At 39.3% G+C, this 16337-nt stretch overlaps 1 protein-coding gene across 2 annotated transcripts in view; it reads right to left on the bottom strand.

Annotated features, from left to right (window-relative positions):
- Nucleotides 1-3056: 3056 nt before the first annotated feature.
- Nucleotides 3057-16337, bottom strand: part of LOC117394197 (protein naked cuticle homolog 2-like) — a 56066-nt gene continuing 42785 nt past the window's right edge. Inside the window, exons 5-10 of one of the 2 annotated variants that reach the window (XM_033992273.3) lie at nt 14762-14889; nt 12891-12986; nt 9727-9874; nt 8648-8732; nt 5457-5584; nt 3057-4371 (exon numbers count right to left, since the gene is read on the bottom strand). In XM_033992273.3, the coding sequence (XP_033848164.1) occupies nt 3758-4371; nt 5457-5584; nt 8648-8732; nt 9727-9874; nt 12891-12986; nt 14762-14889 (1199 nt within the window). In that variant the 3' untranslated portion in view covers nt 3057-3757. The remainder of the gene's footprint in view (nt 4372-5456; nt 5585-8647; nt 8733-9726; nt 9875-12890; nt 12987-14761; nt 14890-16337) is intronic. The other variant, XM_059012735.1, reaches the window with a different exon arrangement.

Below are 16337 nucleotides of genomic sequence, written 5' to 3'. Positions count from 1 at the left end.
ACAAAACGAATAGAACCTATACTTTTGATAAGTATCTTTCACATTGAATCCTATTTTTTGCAATTTGTTGCACGTCAACTAGGGCATTGAACAGCTTCAATGCTCGTGGTCCAGCACGGTGAAGCAATTTCCAAAATGATGGAGGAAAAATCATACTTGCTGTGGAGAAATACTCAAGAGCTTTACTAGTCCATTTCGAAGGAACTGGGTATTCCCGGTATGTACGATTTATTGACATGTATGTTGAAATACCGTCAGAGAAGAACTCACAATTTCCACATCATGTTGACAAATGTATCATAGTTTTGTCAACAGCAATTTTGAACAGTTGTATAGATCTGGCATTTTTCAAACCTGTCACATTGCCTCTTGTCACTTCTGGTGTGTATGGTCATGTTGCTGCGAAAGTTTCTGTCTCCAAATTAAAGAATCACATCGCGTCTGGTGTGTGGCAGCCTTAACACTCTCAAAGTAAACTAATTTTAAAACATTCTTCTGTCTTTGTAATAGGCTATATTGTATTGCACACATCTTTAGTAAACGCTAATTTGGTTTACATTACTAGTTTCTGTATTTTATTCATGCATTCTAGTCACACGCAATGACACCTCATTTATCCGAAGACCTCCCAGGCACGTGTATAAACGGAGTTCCACTATGTGTGTGTGTGTGTGTGCGTATATATATATATATATATATATATATATATATATAGTACTGTGCAAAAGTTTTAGGCAGGTGTGAAAAAATGCTGTAAAGTAAGAATGCTTTCAAAAATAGACATGTTAATAGATTATATTTATCAATTAACTAAATGCAAAGTGAGTGAACAGGAGAAAAATCTAAATCAAATCCATATTTGGTGTGACCACCCTTTGCCTTCAAAACAGCATCAATTCTTCTAGGTACACTTGCACAAAGTCAGGGATTTTGTAGGCATATAGTCAGGTGTATCATTAAACAATTATACCAAACAGGTGCTAATGATTATCAATTCAATATGTAGGTTGAAACACAATCATTAACTGAAACAGAAACAGCTGTGTAGGAGGAATAAAACTGGGTGAGGAACTGCCAAACTCAGCTAACAAGGTGAGGTTGCTGAAGACAGTTTACTGTCAAAAGTCATACACCATGGCAAGACTGAGCACAGCAACAAGACACAAGGTAGTTATACTGCATCAGCAAGGTCTCTCCCAGGCAGAAATTTCAAGGCAGACAGGGGTTTCCAGATGTGCTGTCCAAGCTCTTTTGAAGAAGCACAAAGAAACGGGCAACGTTGAGGACCGTAGACGCAGTGGTCGGCCAAGGAAACTTACTGCAGCAGATGAAAGACACATCATGCTTACTTCCCTACGCAATCGGAAGATGTCCAGCAGTGCCATCAGCTCAGAATTGGCAGAAAACAGTGGGACCCTGGTACACCCATCTACTGTCCGGGGAAGTCTGGTCAGAAGTGGCCTTCATGGAAGACTTGCAGACAAAAAGCCATACCTCCGACGTGGAAACAAGGCCAAGCGACTCAACTATGCATGAAAACACAGGAACTGGGGTGCAGAAAAATGGCAGCAGGTGCTCTGGACTGATGAGTCAAAATTTGAAATATTTGGCTGTAGCAGAAGGCAGTTTGTTCGCCGAAGGGCTGGACAGCGGTACACGAATGAGTGTCTGCAGGCAACAGTGAAGCATGGTGGAGGGTCCTTCCAAGTTTGGGGCTGCATTTCTGCAAATGGAGTTGGGGATTTGGTCAGAATTAATGGTCTCCTCAATGCTGAGAAGTACAGGCAGATACTTATCCATCATGCAATACCATCAGGGAGGCATCCGATTGGCCCCAAATTTATTCTGCAGCATGACAACGACCCCAAACATACAGCGAAAGTCATTAAGAACTATCTTCAGCGTAAAGAAGAACAAGGAGTCCTGGAAGTGATGGTATGGCCCCCACAGAGCCCTGATCTCAACATCATCGAGTCTGTCTGGGAGAGAGAAGCAACTGAGGCTGCCTAAATCCACAGAAGAACTGTGGTTAGTTCTCCAAGATGTTTGGGCCAACCTACCTGCCGAGTTCCTTCAAAAACTGTGTGCAAGTGTACCTAGAAGAATTGATGCTGTTTTGAAGGCAAAGGGTGGTCACACCAAATATTGATTTGATGTAGATTTTTCATCTGTTCACTTACTTTGCATTTTGTTAATTGATAAATATAAACTATTAACATGTCTATTTTTGAAAGCATTCTTACTTTACAGCATTTTTTCACACCTGCCTAAAACTTTTGCACAGTACTGTATATATATATATATATATATATATATATATATATATATATATATATATATATATAGGATTGTAATATTTACCATTAACCTCATCATTTTTGTTCTGAATTTGGTATTTTTGGCTTTAATGTTTTGCTTGAAAATAAACATGTAAATAAAACTAATTGTAAATAGAGAGAAGTTGAAATGTGATTATTGTTATAGTTTTTTTTAAAAATCTTATTTTAAACAGAATTCCTAATTATGCCACATGAGGATTTTATTCTACAAATCAGATATCGGTAACTGTGTAACAATATTTGCAAGCTGCATCTGCTGAACTTCAATGTTCAAACGGCTTTAAACAAAAAGTAGGACTTGCTTTATCCATTACTGTTAAGTTGTATCAAATGAAGCCTTTATTTGAGGCAGAATGACACTGAAAACACAACTTGGGAACTAAAACCTAACATACTGTTAGCATACTGTTAACACACCGCTGCAGTTTAACATGAACGTTCTAATGCTTCAGCATCGGTACCAACACAACATTATGTTTAAAACGGGTCATAATAGTAAATCGTTTTTTTCAAAGAATATAACAATAATAAGTGTGGCGTCTTTAATGCCACTCCATTACATCTGGTGGCATTAACAGACAAATTGATCAATAACTACCAGGAATGGACCGATTAACACTTATTTACTTGCCTATAACAACTATAAAATATATAAATACATATATATATATATATATATATATATATATATATATATATATATATATATATATATATATATATATACATTAAATGAGTCACCCTGAAAAAAAGTGATAAGGCGAGTCTTCCTCACAAAGACATTTTTCTTTGTTTTTCTTGCCAGCGAAGAAGCTAGTCACATGACTTTTTACATCACTTTCATTGGCTGATTTATTCTATGATGTTATGTTGCTTCTATAAAAATCAACAGTCCTTTGATACTTTGATACAGTTGCTTGCAAAAAAGTTGCCTGAAACTTGTAGCTTGCACGTCACTTTCTACAAAAAAGTATCCCTTTCTACATTTTTCTAGCAACATGTAGACTAGTGTCCCCTTGGCTTTAGAAACGGCAGTGGTGTTCTGAAGGTTTCCAAATAGATAGTCAACCGTCCACAACAGGCTTGTGCTTATAAAGTAGCCTTTGCAGTGTAGCTTAGGAGCTGTATATTACACCTGAGATCCAACGATGAGCAGAAACAGTAACTGTTGTCAATTTTAAAAAAAAGAAGTTTCCACATGTAATATCATCCTTTAAAAAAAAAAAAAAAAGATTTTCACGCTGGATAAACACAATAGCACCATTTTCTGTACGTTGTGAACTGTTCCTGTAGGTATGGTACGTAACACAAAGAGACTTTTGGATAGCCAAGAAAGCTCATACTGCAGGGATCTGTAAGTGAAATACTGGCTGTAACAAACAATCCATTTGGTAACATTTCCCAACAGAAGGTGCTGGTCATGACTGGTGGTAGTGGTGGTAGTGGTGGTGATGGTGGTGTTCATGGTGATGGTGATGTTCATGTCTTTGTACAACTGGCATAACATAGCCCTCGTTGGTAAGGACTGGTGGTAAATCCCTCTTCAACTCATGCTCTGTCACTGTAGGTTGGGGGTGAGAAGTCTTCAGTGGTGAGTGGGCATCTCTGGCCTTCTGCTTGTACTTCTTGTGGCCGTGCTGCTGCTGCTGCTGTTGCTGTTGCTGTTGCTGTTGTTGTTGTTGAGGCTGGAGGTGATAAACATCTTGCCCAGTCAGTCCAGCCTGTGAGGCCCTGTGTGGCATGTAGTAGTTATGGCCTTTGTTCAACTTGCCCCCATTATTTACACCAGGCATTCCAGGGTTTTTCAACATCCCTTTAGGAGACTTTACAAACTGCTTTTCCTGGCCTTTTCCCCTCTGCAGCACATCCAAGCCCCTGCCCACGGGCTCCCCAGCATGCAGTAAGTAATCTGCCAGTAACTGGGACCGTCGATGGTGGATGTTGTGCGCTTCAGACTCCTGTGAACGAGACCTGTTCTGAGAGTGGGAGCTCTTCCCATGATGCTCCTGTCTGGGTTGTGAAGGTGGTGACCCTAAATGAAAGCAAAAGTATTTGCAGGGGCTTCCTTGACAACATAAATATATTAAAGACAGTAATACCCAAGTTGTATAAAAGACTGAGAAAACATTATTTTGAATAATACCTATTAATTCCTTTTTCAAGAGACAAAGACAAAACTTAAAAACTGACCGCATACTGTATCCATTAATGTGCATTAATACAGATGTTCTTTTCATTGTTTCAAAGACAAAGGGGGTCAGTAAAATGTGTTCACTTTGTAATTATCTACTATTCTCATAAGATTTAAATAGCTTTACTTCTATATTCTGATGATTACAAATTTAGAAAAACTAAATGAACACTGCGGGATTACTAAATGCTGATTGATGCTGTTTTTCAAAAAAAGTAAATTAAGCATACAAGACTACATGTTTGGCCAAAGTCCAGCTTTCTTGTGTACCATTTTGGACTTGGACTGTCTCCCTGAGGTTTATACAGACTTTATAGGCCTTGTCAGGGGAACGAATCCAACGTCAAATTTATCAAGGGTGTTTGATTGCATTCAGATGTGTTGGCAATACGCTAAATATTCTTTTTGTTTCTTTATTCATTTGGACTACAGTATTCCAAACCAGCTGCTGTAACAGTAGTACCATTAGAAATGTCACAAAATGGTTCAGAAAAACAATTATAGTACTTATTTACTTATTTAAATATCCTAAACATTAATTATTTTTATACACTGTTTAGAATGCTGAAATTGTGTGAAAACAGAGCTTCGACTGTAATCCATCCCAGTGGAGTAACTATAAAAAACAGTATCCTATATTGTAAAAGCCAATAGAGACGACAGACTGTTTTTCAAATTCTATTGTCTTTTGCTGTATGGGCCAGTTTTTCAACCACAGTTTATTTCTTTCATTAACATAACCCAAACACATTTTAATAATTATACCCTTTATGTACTGGAATGTCTTATTTTTTCTCTTAAAGTCACTTGTCATAACCACTTTTATTGTATTTTATACATGAATGCTTTAATTAAATGATAAGATGAAAGATAATGTATCAACACGCTGCAAAAAACCCTAAAGCTTTCATTGTGTTTTACTTCACCTGCATCAAACCTAGAAGTGTAGTTCTCTATTCCAGCCAAATCAAGGTAATGGTTCCTTCTTTCAGTGTTCTCATCAACACAGTAATGATCCCCTTCATTGTTCGGGGTTTGTTCGCCATTGTTTTTTCTGAAACAAGAAAGAGAGTATAATGAGCAGGGAAACCTTGGTTTTCCACAATAAAAAAAGTCTCTGATAAAGAAAAATAAAATCTGCGTTATCCCACAATTTAAATAAAAGGCTAAAATCGAGTCCCCAATCACATTATAATATACACCAACAGTAATATTGAATAACAGTTAACACAGGAAGTATTTATTGGTACACTTTCAAATTGTGCCATCAATCAATAATATAAACAAAATACTTATGTGTAGCAATAATAAACCCCCAAAAATACTATTCATATTAGTTTATCTCCAAGTTAGTCTTTGTCATCTTGGTGGCAATTGCCAAACTCATTAACCCGATCTTTAGGGGTGATTTTTATCGTTTTCGGCATCTTTAAACAGCTTGTTCACAAGTAACAATGCACTGGATACTGAAGTAAACTGCATTTACGTTTCAGCATGAATGTGACTGTCTGCCTCGTTCAACCTTGACCTCTGTACTCCGGAAGCAGTTTTATTGAACAAGTATGTTTACGTAAATTTAAAGCAAAATTGCCTGTGTTGATGATTATATATGATAAGTGTATTGATTTGGTTATCAAACAACCAAAAAAAGCCTCAAGTGTAAGGCTAAAAATTATTTGACAGCATAGAAAACGAGGATGTAACCCCGGTTCCCTGAAAGAGAAGACGACCAAAAACAAAACTTTTGGGATATACGTGCCAAGCACGAGAAGGGAGCATCACGGCCACCTGTCGAGGTGCCTCCCACTCTCAGTGGGAGCATTGCAGCATGGCCAGGGGAGATAGGTGCAACCAGCAAGGCCGACTTATCTGTATCCGGGACCTTGGCCTGTGACAGCCAAAGCTTTCTGCATGCCACTACAAGGCCTGTCAGGCTGCGGCCCAGGGCTTTCCATTGGAAGCCTGACACCTGCAGCAGCGTACCTGAGACCAAGCGCAGCTTGATAACCACTGGTTCAGGGAGGGGTGCCAATTGCAAAATGCTATCCAGGTAGGCCGTGAGGAGACCTGCCATGTTGGCCAGGTACATTATTTGCGCTTCAGCTGTATACACCTTTTTAAGGTGGGCCTCTGTTATCAGTTCTTAGACAAAACTCCTATTGGAGGGGCTTGCACCAGGTCCGCGATGGTAGAATCCACAGGCAGGAATTCCGCTAGACCCAGTGCCCCCACACCTTCCAAGGAAGCCAGCAGGGCTGCTTGCTTAGAGGCACTCGGTGCCAAGGCCAGTCAGTGCCAAGAAGACTGTACCTCCTCCAGAAAATCCGGGAACACCGGGAAGGGTTGGGGGGTTGAAGCCTGCGATGTTCTGAAAACAGAGCGCCGCTGTTCAGATGCTGCCTTCCAGGACCCTGGAGGAACTTGGAGGCTCACTCCATAAGCTCCTGAACTGAGCTTGAAGGAGGGGTAGTACCAGTCTCTGAGATAACCAGAGCTGAGGTCCATCTCCTGGGTCAATTCATGGATCTCTGTCTCTTGCTGTGGGAAGGAGTCACCATCCAAGGACGCCGCCATTGAAATCGCATCCTGTTCCTCCTTGCTCATCACCACGGCTTGCTCTGAGACATCTGGGGCGACCACTGGTGAGGGCGGGGTTGATCCCAGGGCAGGAGGCGGAGCTAGGGTTGGGGCAGAGGGAAGAGCCTGCTGCCTGACCAGGTACTCCAGAACCTGAGCCATTTGGCTTTTCAGTTCGGAGATGTCCTTTGCCTGCTTACTGTGCCTTTCCCACTTACTGCTCCTTGAAGGAGACTTTGAGCGACTGCGAGATCGATGGGCTGGAGCCTGCGCACAGGGTATGCTCTGCTAAGGGCTCGAAGGCAGATGGAGGAGGGGGGAGGACAGGGCTCCCAATGCTGCACAGGGCTCAGCTTACCTGGCTGAGGAAGCTGCTCCAGTAAATTCTACGAACCTCCTGCGCAGGGTCCAAGGCTGGGACGCCACGCAGATTAAGCACAGTGTCTCATCTCCTAGGGTGGAGGAGGCATGGTGCATTCCCAAGCACCTGACACACAGGAGGTGTTTGTCCTGTGGGACTGGAACACTGGGAGGAGAAAGAAGAAATAAACATGCAAGAAAGCCAGGGGTCTCCCCCTAGCTCTCAGAGAGTCGCCTTGGTGGAGTAGAAGCTGGTGTGGCTGGGCTGAGAGGCTGGGAAACAGGCTTGATTCTCCAGGGGGCGGGGGAGACTGGCACAGATGAAAAAGAAAAAGGAAAAGGAAACAGGAAAAAAGGTTGAGGAGGTTTTTTGTCTGAGGGTCCCCTCTGGTTCACAGAAAACCATCCGTGCAGAGGTTGGGAAGTGAATGAAAAGCAAGACCAAATGAAAACCGAGACGAGGAATAAGGGTGTGACCTAGGGTATAAATAGGAACTTGGACAGATAGTTTGACAGGGGCAGAGCAGAACCACACACCATGGTTACATATATACGCATAGGAGAAGCATAATTACCAAAAAGAAAATAATGTTAACACTGTGGTTGTGTGCCACTGAAACTCATTAGGGAAGAGTAGTTTCAATAATGACTTTTTATCTGTCCAGACAAAACTGCTTTAATCTGACATTATAAACCATATAGAATGGACACTCTCTCAGCCAATCAAGATGAATCATTTCAGTTTATTATCTGTCTGTGAAGGCCAGTGTAAGCAAAAAGCATCATGACTTTCATGAAATCGAATGCATGAGTCCACCGGAACTGTAGTTGCCCATCCACAGCAGGTTGTTATCTGACAGTCAAGGATCTCTATGTTGGTCATTACTACTTAATTATGGTGCATTGCTATGCAAATACTCCAGATATGTACCTGCCTTCCTATTTACATTACGCTTGTAGAAAATGTAATATGTTTGCACTCATAGAGATGAGATTAAAATATGAGTCAAAATATTTTTTGTTTGTTTTCACGTTGATGTGAACTGCAGCCTTTTAATGCACGATATGTAATGAATTCAATGTGAACATGAGCATTTACAGTTGAGAGAGACAGTATGCTGTTATTCAATTACAAATCACCACCCTCAGTGCTTGGTAACCATTTAGAGGTTTTCAGTACCTGATATGAGCAGACAGCCTTTTGTCTCCATTCCTCCCATCTTCCAAGTGCTCTGTTTCATTTCGACAGCGACTTCCTTCCCGATCTATAGAAACAAAATGGTGTAAAAAAAAATGTGAATTAAATAATTTTAGTAACTGTTTGATATTTCTATGTACTCTTGTTTATTCAAAAGAAACATCATAATTAAAAATTGAATTCACATTATTTAAACAGTATTTTATACAAATAAATTATTAATAATGCCATTTAGTGCAGGGGCCGATATAGTGACACTTTTTTTGAGAGACCTTTGTTTACATTACCATGGTGACTTCAATGACAATGCTGCTTTGTTGTGTACTCACAACAGAAATTCTTTGGAGAAAAGCTGGCGTCAGACAACTGAAGGTTTGAAGTCTTACAAACTACAGTGGTGACATGAAATATTATTATGGACGAGTGTCAAACCAACTTAACAATGATAACATTGTTAAACCCGAAGTGTAAAAGAAAATAATAATAAATAATGGATTGGAATCCAGCAAAAATGTCATTGCACTAAGGAATAGTATTTATTTTATTTTTTAAATCAAATTCTAATGCATGTGTTTTATTTTTAAGTGTGTGTCAAGCTTTATACTCCACAGGACTGACAAAAAAACAGCATGAGTTCTTGAGTGTTGGAATACATGGTTAAAGCCAGGCATACTCAACGACAAAAGAATAACAGGGAAACCCCAGCCAAACCATGGCACTGCACACAAAATAAATGTGCTGTTATACGTGAGGTAAAACCCACAAGAGATGACAATTCACCAAGGTACACAAGCACATGACTTTCCAATATGTTCATAGTCTGTGTTAAAAGATTAAAGTGAAATCTTCGAATGAAGATATACATGCATTTATTGTTAGTCGATTAGCATAACCATCCAAAAGGTTTTAATACTGTAGTGTAGTGGGAGGATACATGAGCAGTCAAGGACAAAAAATACCAAAAGTAAGGGACTTTTGCAGGCATATTCTATGAAACAGAATTATTATTATTATTATTATTTTTTAAGTCTTTAACTAAGCACACAGAATTAATAATGTACCTTGTCCTGCAAGAGGCACATCCTTCTTCTTGCTGCAGGGTTCTGGAGTGACTGTCAGCTTCACTCTTAAAGTCTTGCTGTTATTTGAGGACTGATTCACTGAGGCATCCACCACTTCATAAATGGTGTGCATCAGGCTGGACATATCCTGCAGTACAAAATAACACATGATCAGAGATTGCCCAGTGGAGTATTACACAGCCTACTCCAGTCATTGTAAGAAATAGATCTGAATAAACCCTGTCTCCAAGTTGAATAGCACATTTCTGTACCCTGTAACCAGCCTCCACATTAATCTGGCCCACTTCTGGGTCTATTACAGAGGTCAAATACAGTGTGAGGCCTTAATGTACAGCTATGGCCAAAAGCTTTGCAGCACCCTACAGAATTAACAAATTTTGCTTCATAAAGTTGAATGAAATCTACTGAATAATGTTACATTCCCATGTTGAATTACATAACGTTTTCTAGTTTTCCACATATGTAATGAAAAACTGACAAATTGAAAAATATGACATTTCGAAATCTAACATGAAATGCTGTACTACTATCATGGCTTCCAGTATACATTTTAGCAATATAATTTTGTAGTTTCTTTGATGACATGATGCTAAATAAAATATCTAAATTATGCATGTTTCACCATGTGGAACTGCTCGCAGAGCAGACCTGGCTGTGGAACACGTTCCACGGCAGGAAGGTGGAGCGGCTTCACCAAATCAGATTGTCCAATTCTGTTCGGTCTGTTCGGTCTGATGAAATTACACCAAAACAAAGATGGCTGAGACTAAGAGAAGAAAAGTTTTTTCGGTTCAGGCTGTTGCTCAGGTGGCTCGATTGCCAAATATCCCAAAAGAAAACTATTGCAGAACGACCAGAATGTGCGTCACCATTCGGTACCCCAGTAACAAGTAGCTAGGTGAAAAAATTGAGGGAGAATTTCACCTCTATGCCTGTGTTGTAAGGGTCGACTGGGAAGCCGCCCTTAACACTAGTTCCAAAACTAGGGTTTTGAGGATCCACGACATTTAGCCTTGACCCTGGTTGAATGGGCCATGAGCTTTTCTGGAGGTGTTAGCAAGCAAGAAAGCTGCTTTAAATGATAGCAATTTCAGCTCAGCTGAATGCATGGGTTCATCTATTTCTGCTCTCATGAACTCCCAGATGAGGCTTACCACCTTGGGGGGTGAAGCCCCCACTCCGAGCTGCTGGGGACTTGACAGGTCTGCCACCCAGTTCCTCACCCCATCTTGACATGATTCACTGTAAGCTGCGATTAACTAGTGTCTCCTGGGCATGCTTTGGCCCCAGACAGGAAGAGCACCTGCCATGCTTGGTTTCCATAGGCAGAATGGCCTTGCATGTCTCACAGGGATAGGACCCGGGCATGATGTACAAGCAATGCAATGTACAGTACAGGGTTGTACAGCTGCTTATATATCGACCAGGCGGGTCAAGACCCGAGCGGGACCGGTTCGGTGACCTCTGCGTCGGCTGTACAAGGTCGGGATCGGACGTGGGTTGTGACCTCGGTACTGGTTCGGTACGGGTCCACCAGGTTGTAGTCACAGCGAGTGGCAACGTACTGGGATGTCCACCTGTATAAGCCACTGACAAAACCAAGAGACTGAGGGAAGCCAGCTTGTCAGAATGAATTAACAGCCTTTGCAATGGTGATGCTAAAAGAGCTGGACACCAAAACAGCATTGAGATACTGTGGCTGTAATTGCAAGCAATAACAAGTCAAAGCGAGTATCTCGGTCCTGCGCAATGCTGCTGCCCAGCAGCTGCTCTTATTGCACGTGTGCTGAGCGCCATATTGCAGACAGGCCTGTGCACGGTATCTGTAAAACATAGAAAAATAAAAATGAGAAAAAATTCTCACAAAACACTGTAATTTAACAAAGTCAGCCGACTTATGTTGCCGCTGACACAAGGCCGCAGCGGGACGTAACTAGCAACAGGCTGTAGTGCACACAAATACGCATAAATAGAACAACGATTTGTTTCATTATCACATACAAAATGTGTAAAAACATATAAAATGCAAAATATATACAGATATAAGCAACAATGTACTTATCTGAACAAGGCTCTCTGATCAGTTCAGCCTTGAAAGGAAAAATGGCCGAGATCTGTGACTGCAATACTTTTGATCCCTCCAGGGCAGGGTCACGACTACGTTACTGGCTCAAAGAGCAGCTTTGGTATGAAGTATTCAGGATTTGTGTCTTTTGGAGGTAAATACCCATTCAGTAATAGTTACATTTCATACTTGAAAGGGAAGTGTATGTTCGTTTTTTTTACAACCACTTATATGCGTGGAAGTAAAACAACAAGTTTTACTTTGCAAAAACCGTCAAGCTTGGTGTCAGTTCAAAGAATGATTTGTCTTGTTTAAAATAAAGAAAACTCATAGATTTTTCTTGTTTTTCTAGTTTTGTTTATTTGAATAAAACCTAGGCGACATTCCCTGGAATCCACAGAAGGGTTCTAGAATTATTGTGGGAGCTAAAGGGTTAAGTTCTGCCAAAGCTTAGTCTGGATCTGTCCTTTTAACTGCAGCGCCATTATTTTGATGGAATCCAGGTTCAACTGTAAGAACACAAGAACAGTTTGTGAACAAGAAGAAGCCGTTTGGCCCATCAAGGCTTGTCTCTTCTTAGCACACCATTTGCCTCTAGTAAAGGAGTCTACTTGTTCTAGTGTTTTAGATGCTGCTGTTTTACCTGGCAGGCTATTCAGTGCATTTACATGAACATGTCCCTTAGGTTACATGTCAAAGTGACTGGTGCACTTATATTTTGCCAGAGGAGTTTCCATACTCTGAAGTTGGCATCTCAAATGGTTTATGAAATAGCAGTGGTGGATTATTGACAATTAGTATAGTAACCTATACTACTGATACAGTGCCTGGTCTGCTAATATTGTATTTCAATCAAATGGAAATCATAAACCATGTTTAATACTAATATGTTCATGCCAGTATTAACTTTGCCTTTTGTTATTGTTTATGAAGCACATTTTATTCAAAACATTCCTAGATTCTAATCCCGGTGGAAAAATAAGCTCTCCAGTGTAGTTTAAAATAGGGTTTATTTAACTATGGCATGCTTATAGGAAATGGAAAAAGAACAGGCTCAGAGGTTCCACTAGCAGATTACCTCTTTGGTTACCTTCCCGCTGTTATCAAAGTCATAGAGAGTAAAGGTCCATTCTTGTCGATTGTCATCCTCTACTGACACATCACACTCCAGCTCCTAAAACCATAATAAATACACTTTCGTTTTTACTGGCATGACTACATACAGAACAGAGCAATTTTCAAGTAATATTACACTTTGTGCTACAAAGGGACCTTTGTAAACGCCAAATAAGTTCAATTGAATTTTGCTGAGTTTATTTTGATTTGGCTTTGTAAAAATGTCTGCATACCCCAAGACTAAGATTGGGTTTCAGACCAAGATTTTAACTCAGATCACCTGTGCTTAGAAAAAGGCCTGTAGTGCGTTTGGTCCTTTTTTTCTCCATTTTCAGGAAAGGATTTGAAGTAGTATCCTTGGTTACACGTCAATTGGCAAACACTTGTGATTAGAGGTATCTTATAACTGGTGATAAAATAAACTGTTGGTGCAGATGTATAGCAGTTGCACTCATTCTTAATAAAGGAATGCTTTTATGAATAAAATGTATTTAAATGTCGTCTGCATTGTCCACAACACTAATACACATTCCTTGTTGTGCAGCAAAAACAGTACATAAACATTTCATTGTTCTCAGTAAGGTGTAAATAATTCCCATAAAGTGCAAAGATATTTTCTCCTTTAATTTAACATATTTGTATTTGCCTTTTTAAACCTAATAGGATTTGTAGGTGGACAAATGTACTTTTCTTTGGGTTTTAAAATTGTAATAAGTTATTTATTATGGTCCGTGGAGTATTGAGTTTATATAGTAAGTATAATTAGGGCTTGCGTTTTACGGTTTTAACCGATAATAACCTATAAAATCTCCCAGATGACTTGTGTAGTAAAAATCGTTTTTTATTGTTTTGTGCATATATAATTAATTTATTAAAATAAAACACCACTCACGTAATAATACAATGGGGGTTTCTGCATTAAACATTTTTGCAAAGGGCTGGCAGTATGGAAAGCATTGTAAAGGTCCAATCATCATTTTTTGCACTGTGCAGTTGATAAACTACTTCTGTGCATGACTGGAACACAGGTGTGCTTAACGTCGGTTTGAAAACCGTGAAGCTACAATGGGACATAAAACAAAATCAGTTAGCCAGTATGTAAAAGAAACTGAGTATATGATTGAAGAAACCACAAACAGAAAGACAGAAATCATATGCAGAGTTGTAATTCCTGTACTGTAGAGTTGTAATTCCTGTGTGGGATCTGTTTACTGTAGTTCAGGTTGCAATGAGACCTGGGTTTTCTTTCCTCAGTCCTACAAGATGGACATCTCCACTTCTACATAGTAAGTTAACCTTTTTTATAATTATAATTCTGTATTATAGATGTATGTAATAATGAACATTAGAAACCGAGATTTAGTGTATTTGAGCGGTGTTTATTTTTTTTCCCTGAAAGTAACCGATTTTGAATAAAAACAGGAAAAACACCCCCAGATCAAATAAAAAATAAACCCCCAAAAATTCAAGCCCTAAGTATAATATATGGAAAACAAAATGTGTTTAAACCTGTATTTAACAACTGCATTTAGAGAATATTTCCTTAGATCATCTACGCATCTGCTTAGCAATGCAGCGTAATGTGCGATTCAACCCTTCTGTCTTTCAATTGAATAAATGCAATATAAATTACAAAAAAAATCATGCAACAGCATTGAAAATGTTATTTGATCGTAGAACTCTCAACACTTGATGTATAATATGTTTCAAGAGTTGCTGAGAATCAATAGAATCTGCGAATGAGTTGAATCCCCATTCATGGTACTGCCCTTACTTCTTCAGGGACGTTTGTTTCTCAATAAAGATCAGATGGAATCTGATTTCTTGACTTACATCCAGATGTATTCTCTTCTTTCCTGATCCTTTGTTAGGGTCTTTAATAATAGCTTTCTCTCCATCTTCTTGATGGATAAATGGCATATAACTTGCACAACCCTCAGCCTTTTCTGGAGGTAGCGCCACTGTAAAATGCAATGTTTGAAACATAAGAAACATATATAATGAACCACCACATCCTGTTTTCATCAGGTATCATAATTTCTTGTTTTGTTTGTGTGTGTTTCAATATACTGACAGCTCAATGAAAGTCCAGTCCAGTTTAGCTTTCCAGATCTCATTATTTATGCTTTTGCTTTAAAATACAGCTCAAAATATGAGGCTGTAATTTAAATGTAATTTCAAGCAATCAGTACATAGTATTTTCATACTGTACATTATTAGCAGACATGGGGCTTTGAGCGGATGTTTTTGGAAATTAACTTTAACCTCCAGAAAGAAATGCTTTGCACCTCCGGAGGTAGACAGCCTCTTCACACAGTATGATATCAATGTAAGTCTGTCACTGGGAGTGCAGTATGTGGCAGTTAGACGCAACGTGCCATGGAAGCCTTCAGTAATAAAGAAGACTGTTAAGAACAGTATGTGGGCAGCCTTTATCTTCAATGGAATGGGGTTTGTTTCGTTAAAAAGATTTGAAAAGTTACACTTAAATGAACACAACAATGAACGGCTCTAATATTTATAAGTGAGCATTCTCCAGACACATGTAAAACGTCATGCTACTCAGACTCTAGTCTCCACACTGGCTACCTACAGGTAAAACATTTTTATTTGACTTCCTGCTATGGAAATAACTGCTGTGCAGAAAGTGCTTTAACTTGACTTTCCAGATGAAAATTGAAATGAAGCCAGATGATAAACAAGCAAAGGCAAATACCCAGGAAGGGTCTATCCTCAGTCCAAAGCCTCTTTTAACAAGTACTGGTACTACTATGGGGCTCAATTTGCATTGAAAGAATTCTGAAATTTCTTGAGTCAGCCTGTTTAATTTCCCTTTCTTTCAAAGAAAACACCCTGAGACTGAAATAGCTCAAACGTTCTGATTTTGTTATAGCAGAGATATTGTTTTACAAGAAACATAAGACTTGCTGATATTTTTCTTGGCGTGCCTAAAACAAGTGAACTCTGCCCTAATTTTAGTTGTAAATTTCTTTATAATGAACTGGGTGATTAATCTGCCTGGGTGTTATTTTAACATTGGTAAAGACAGACTCCCGTGTCATGGTCTTACAAATGTGCTTTACTTTATTTATTTTTTTACGGATATACCATAATTCCCTTTCTTTCACTTGCACAGCTACATAGTTCATTTCATACAGTTTTATACAATCCTAAAAGCAAAGTGTTTAAATGAGTGTTAGAGTTTAGTTAAGTGAGATTAATTGTGGCCCTGAACCAGAACGGTCAGAATTTGTACCTTCAGCTTTGATTTGTGCTTTCATGTTACTCAAAAAACATGTATTCAATTTCTTTCCCTGCAAAATGCCCATAAAACACAAGCAATTTTCTTTTAGAAGTAAGAAGGGTCTGACTTAAATAGTAGTACTTCTGCGTCTTGACAATGAGGTGG

Source organism: Acipenser ruthenus, chromosome 3 (genome assembly GCF_902713425.1).
Source record: "Acipenser ruthenus chromosome 3, fAciRut3.2 maternal haplotype, whole genome shotgun sequence".
NCBI lineage: Eukaryota > Metazoa > Chordata > Actinopteri > Acipenseriformes > Acipenseridae > Acipenser > Acipenser ruthenus.
Note: the sequence above shows the minus strand (reverse complement) of the source record. Positions and strands in the feature narration are given on the sequence as shown.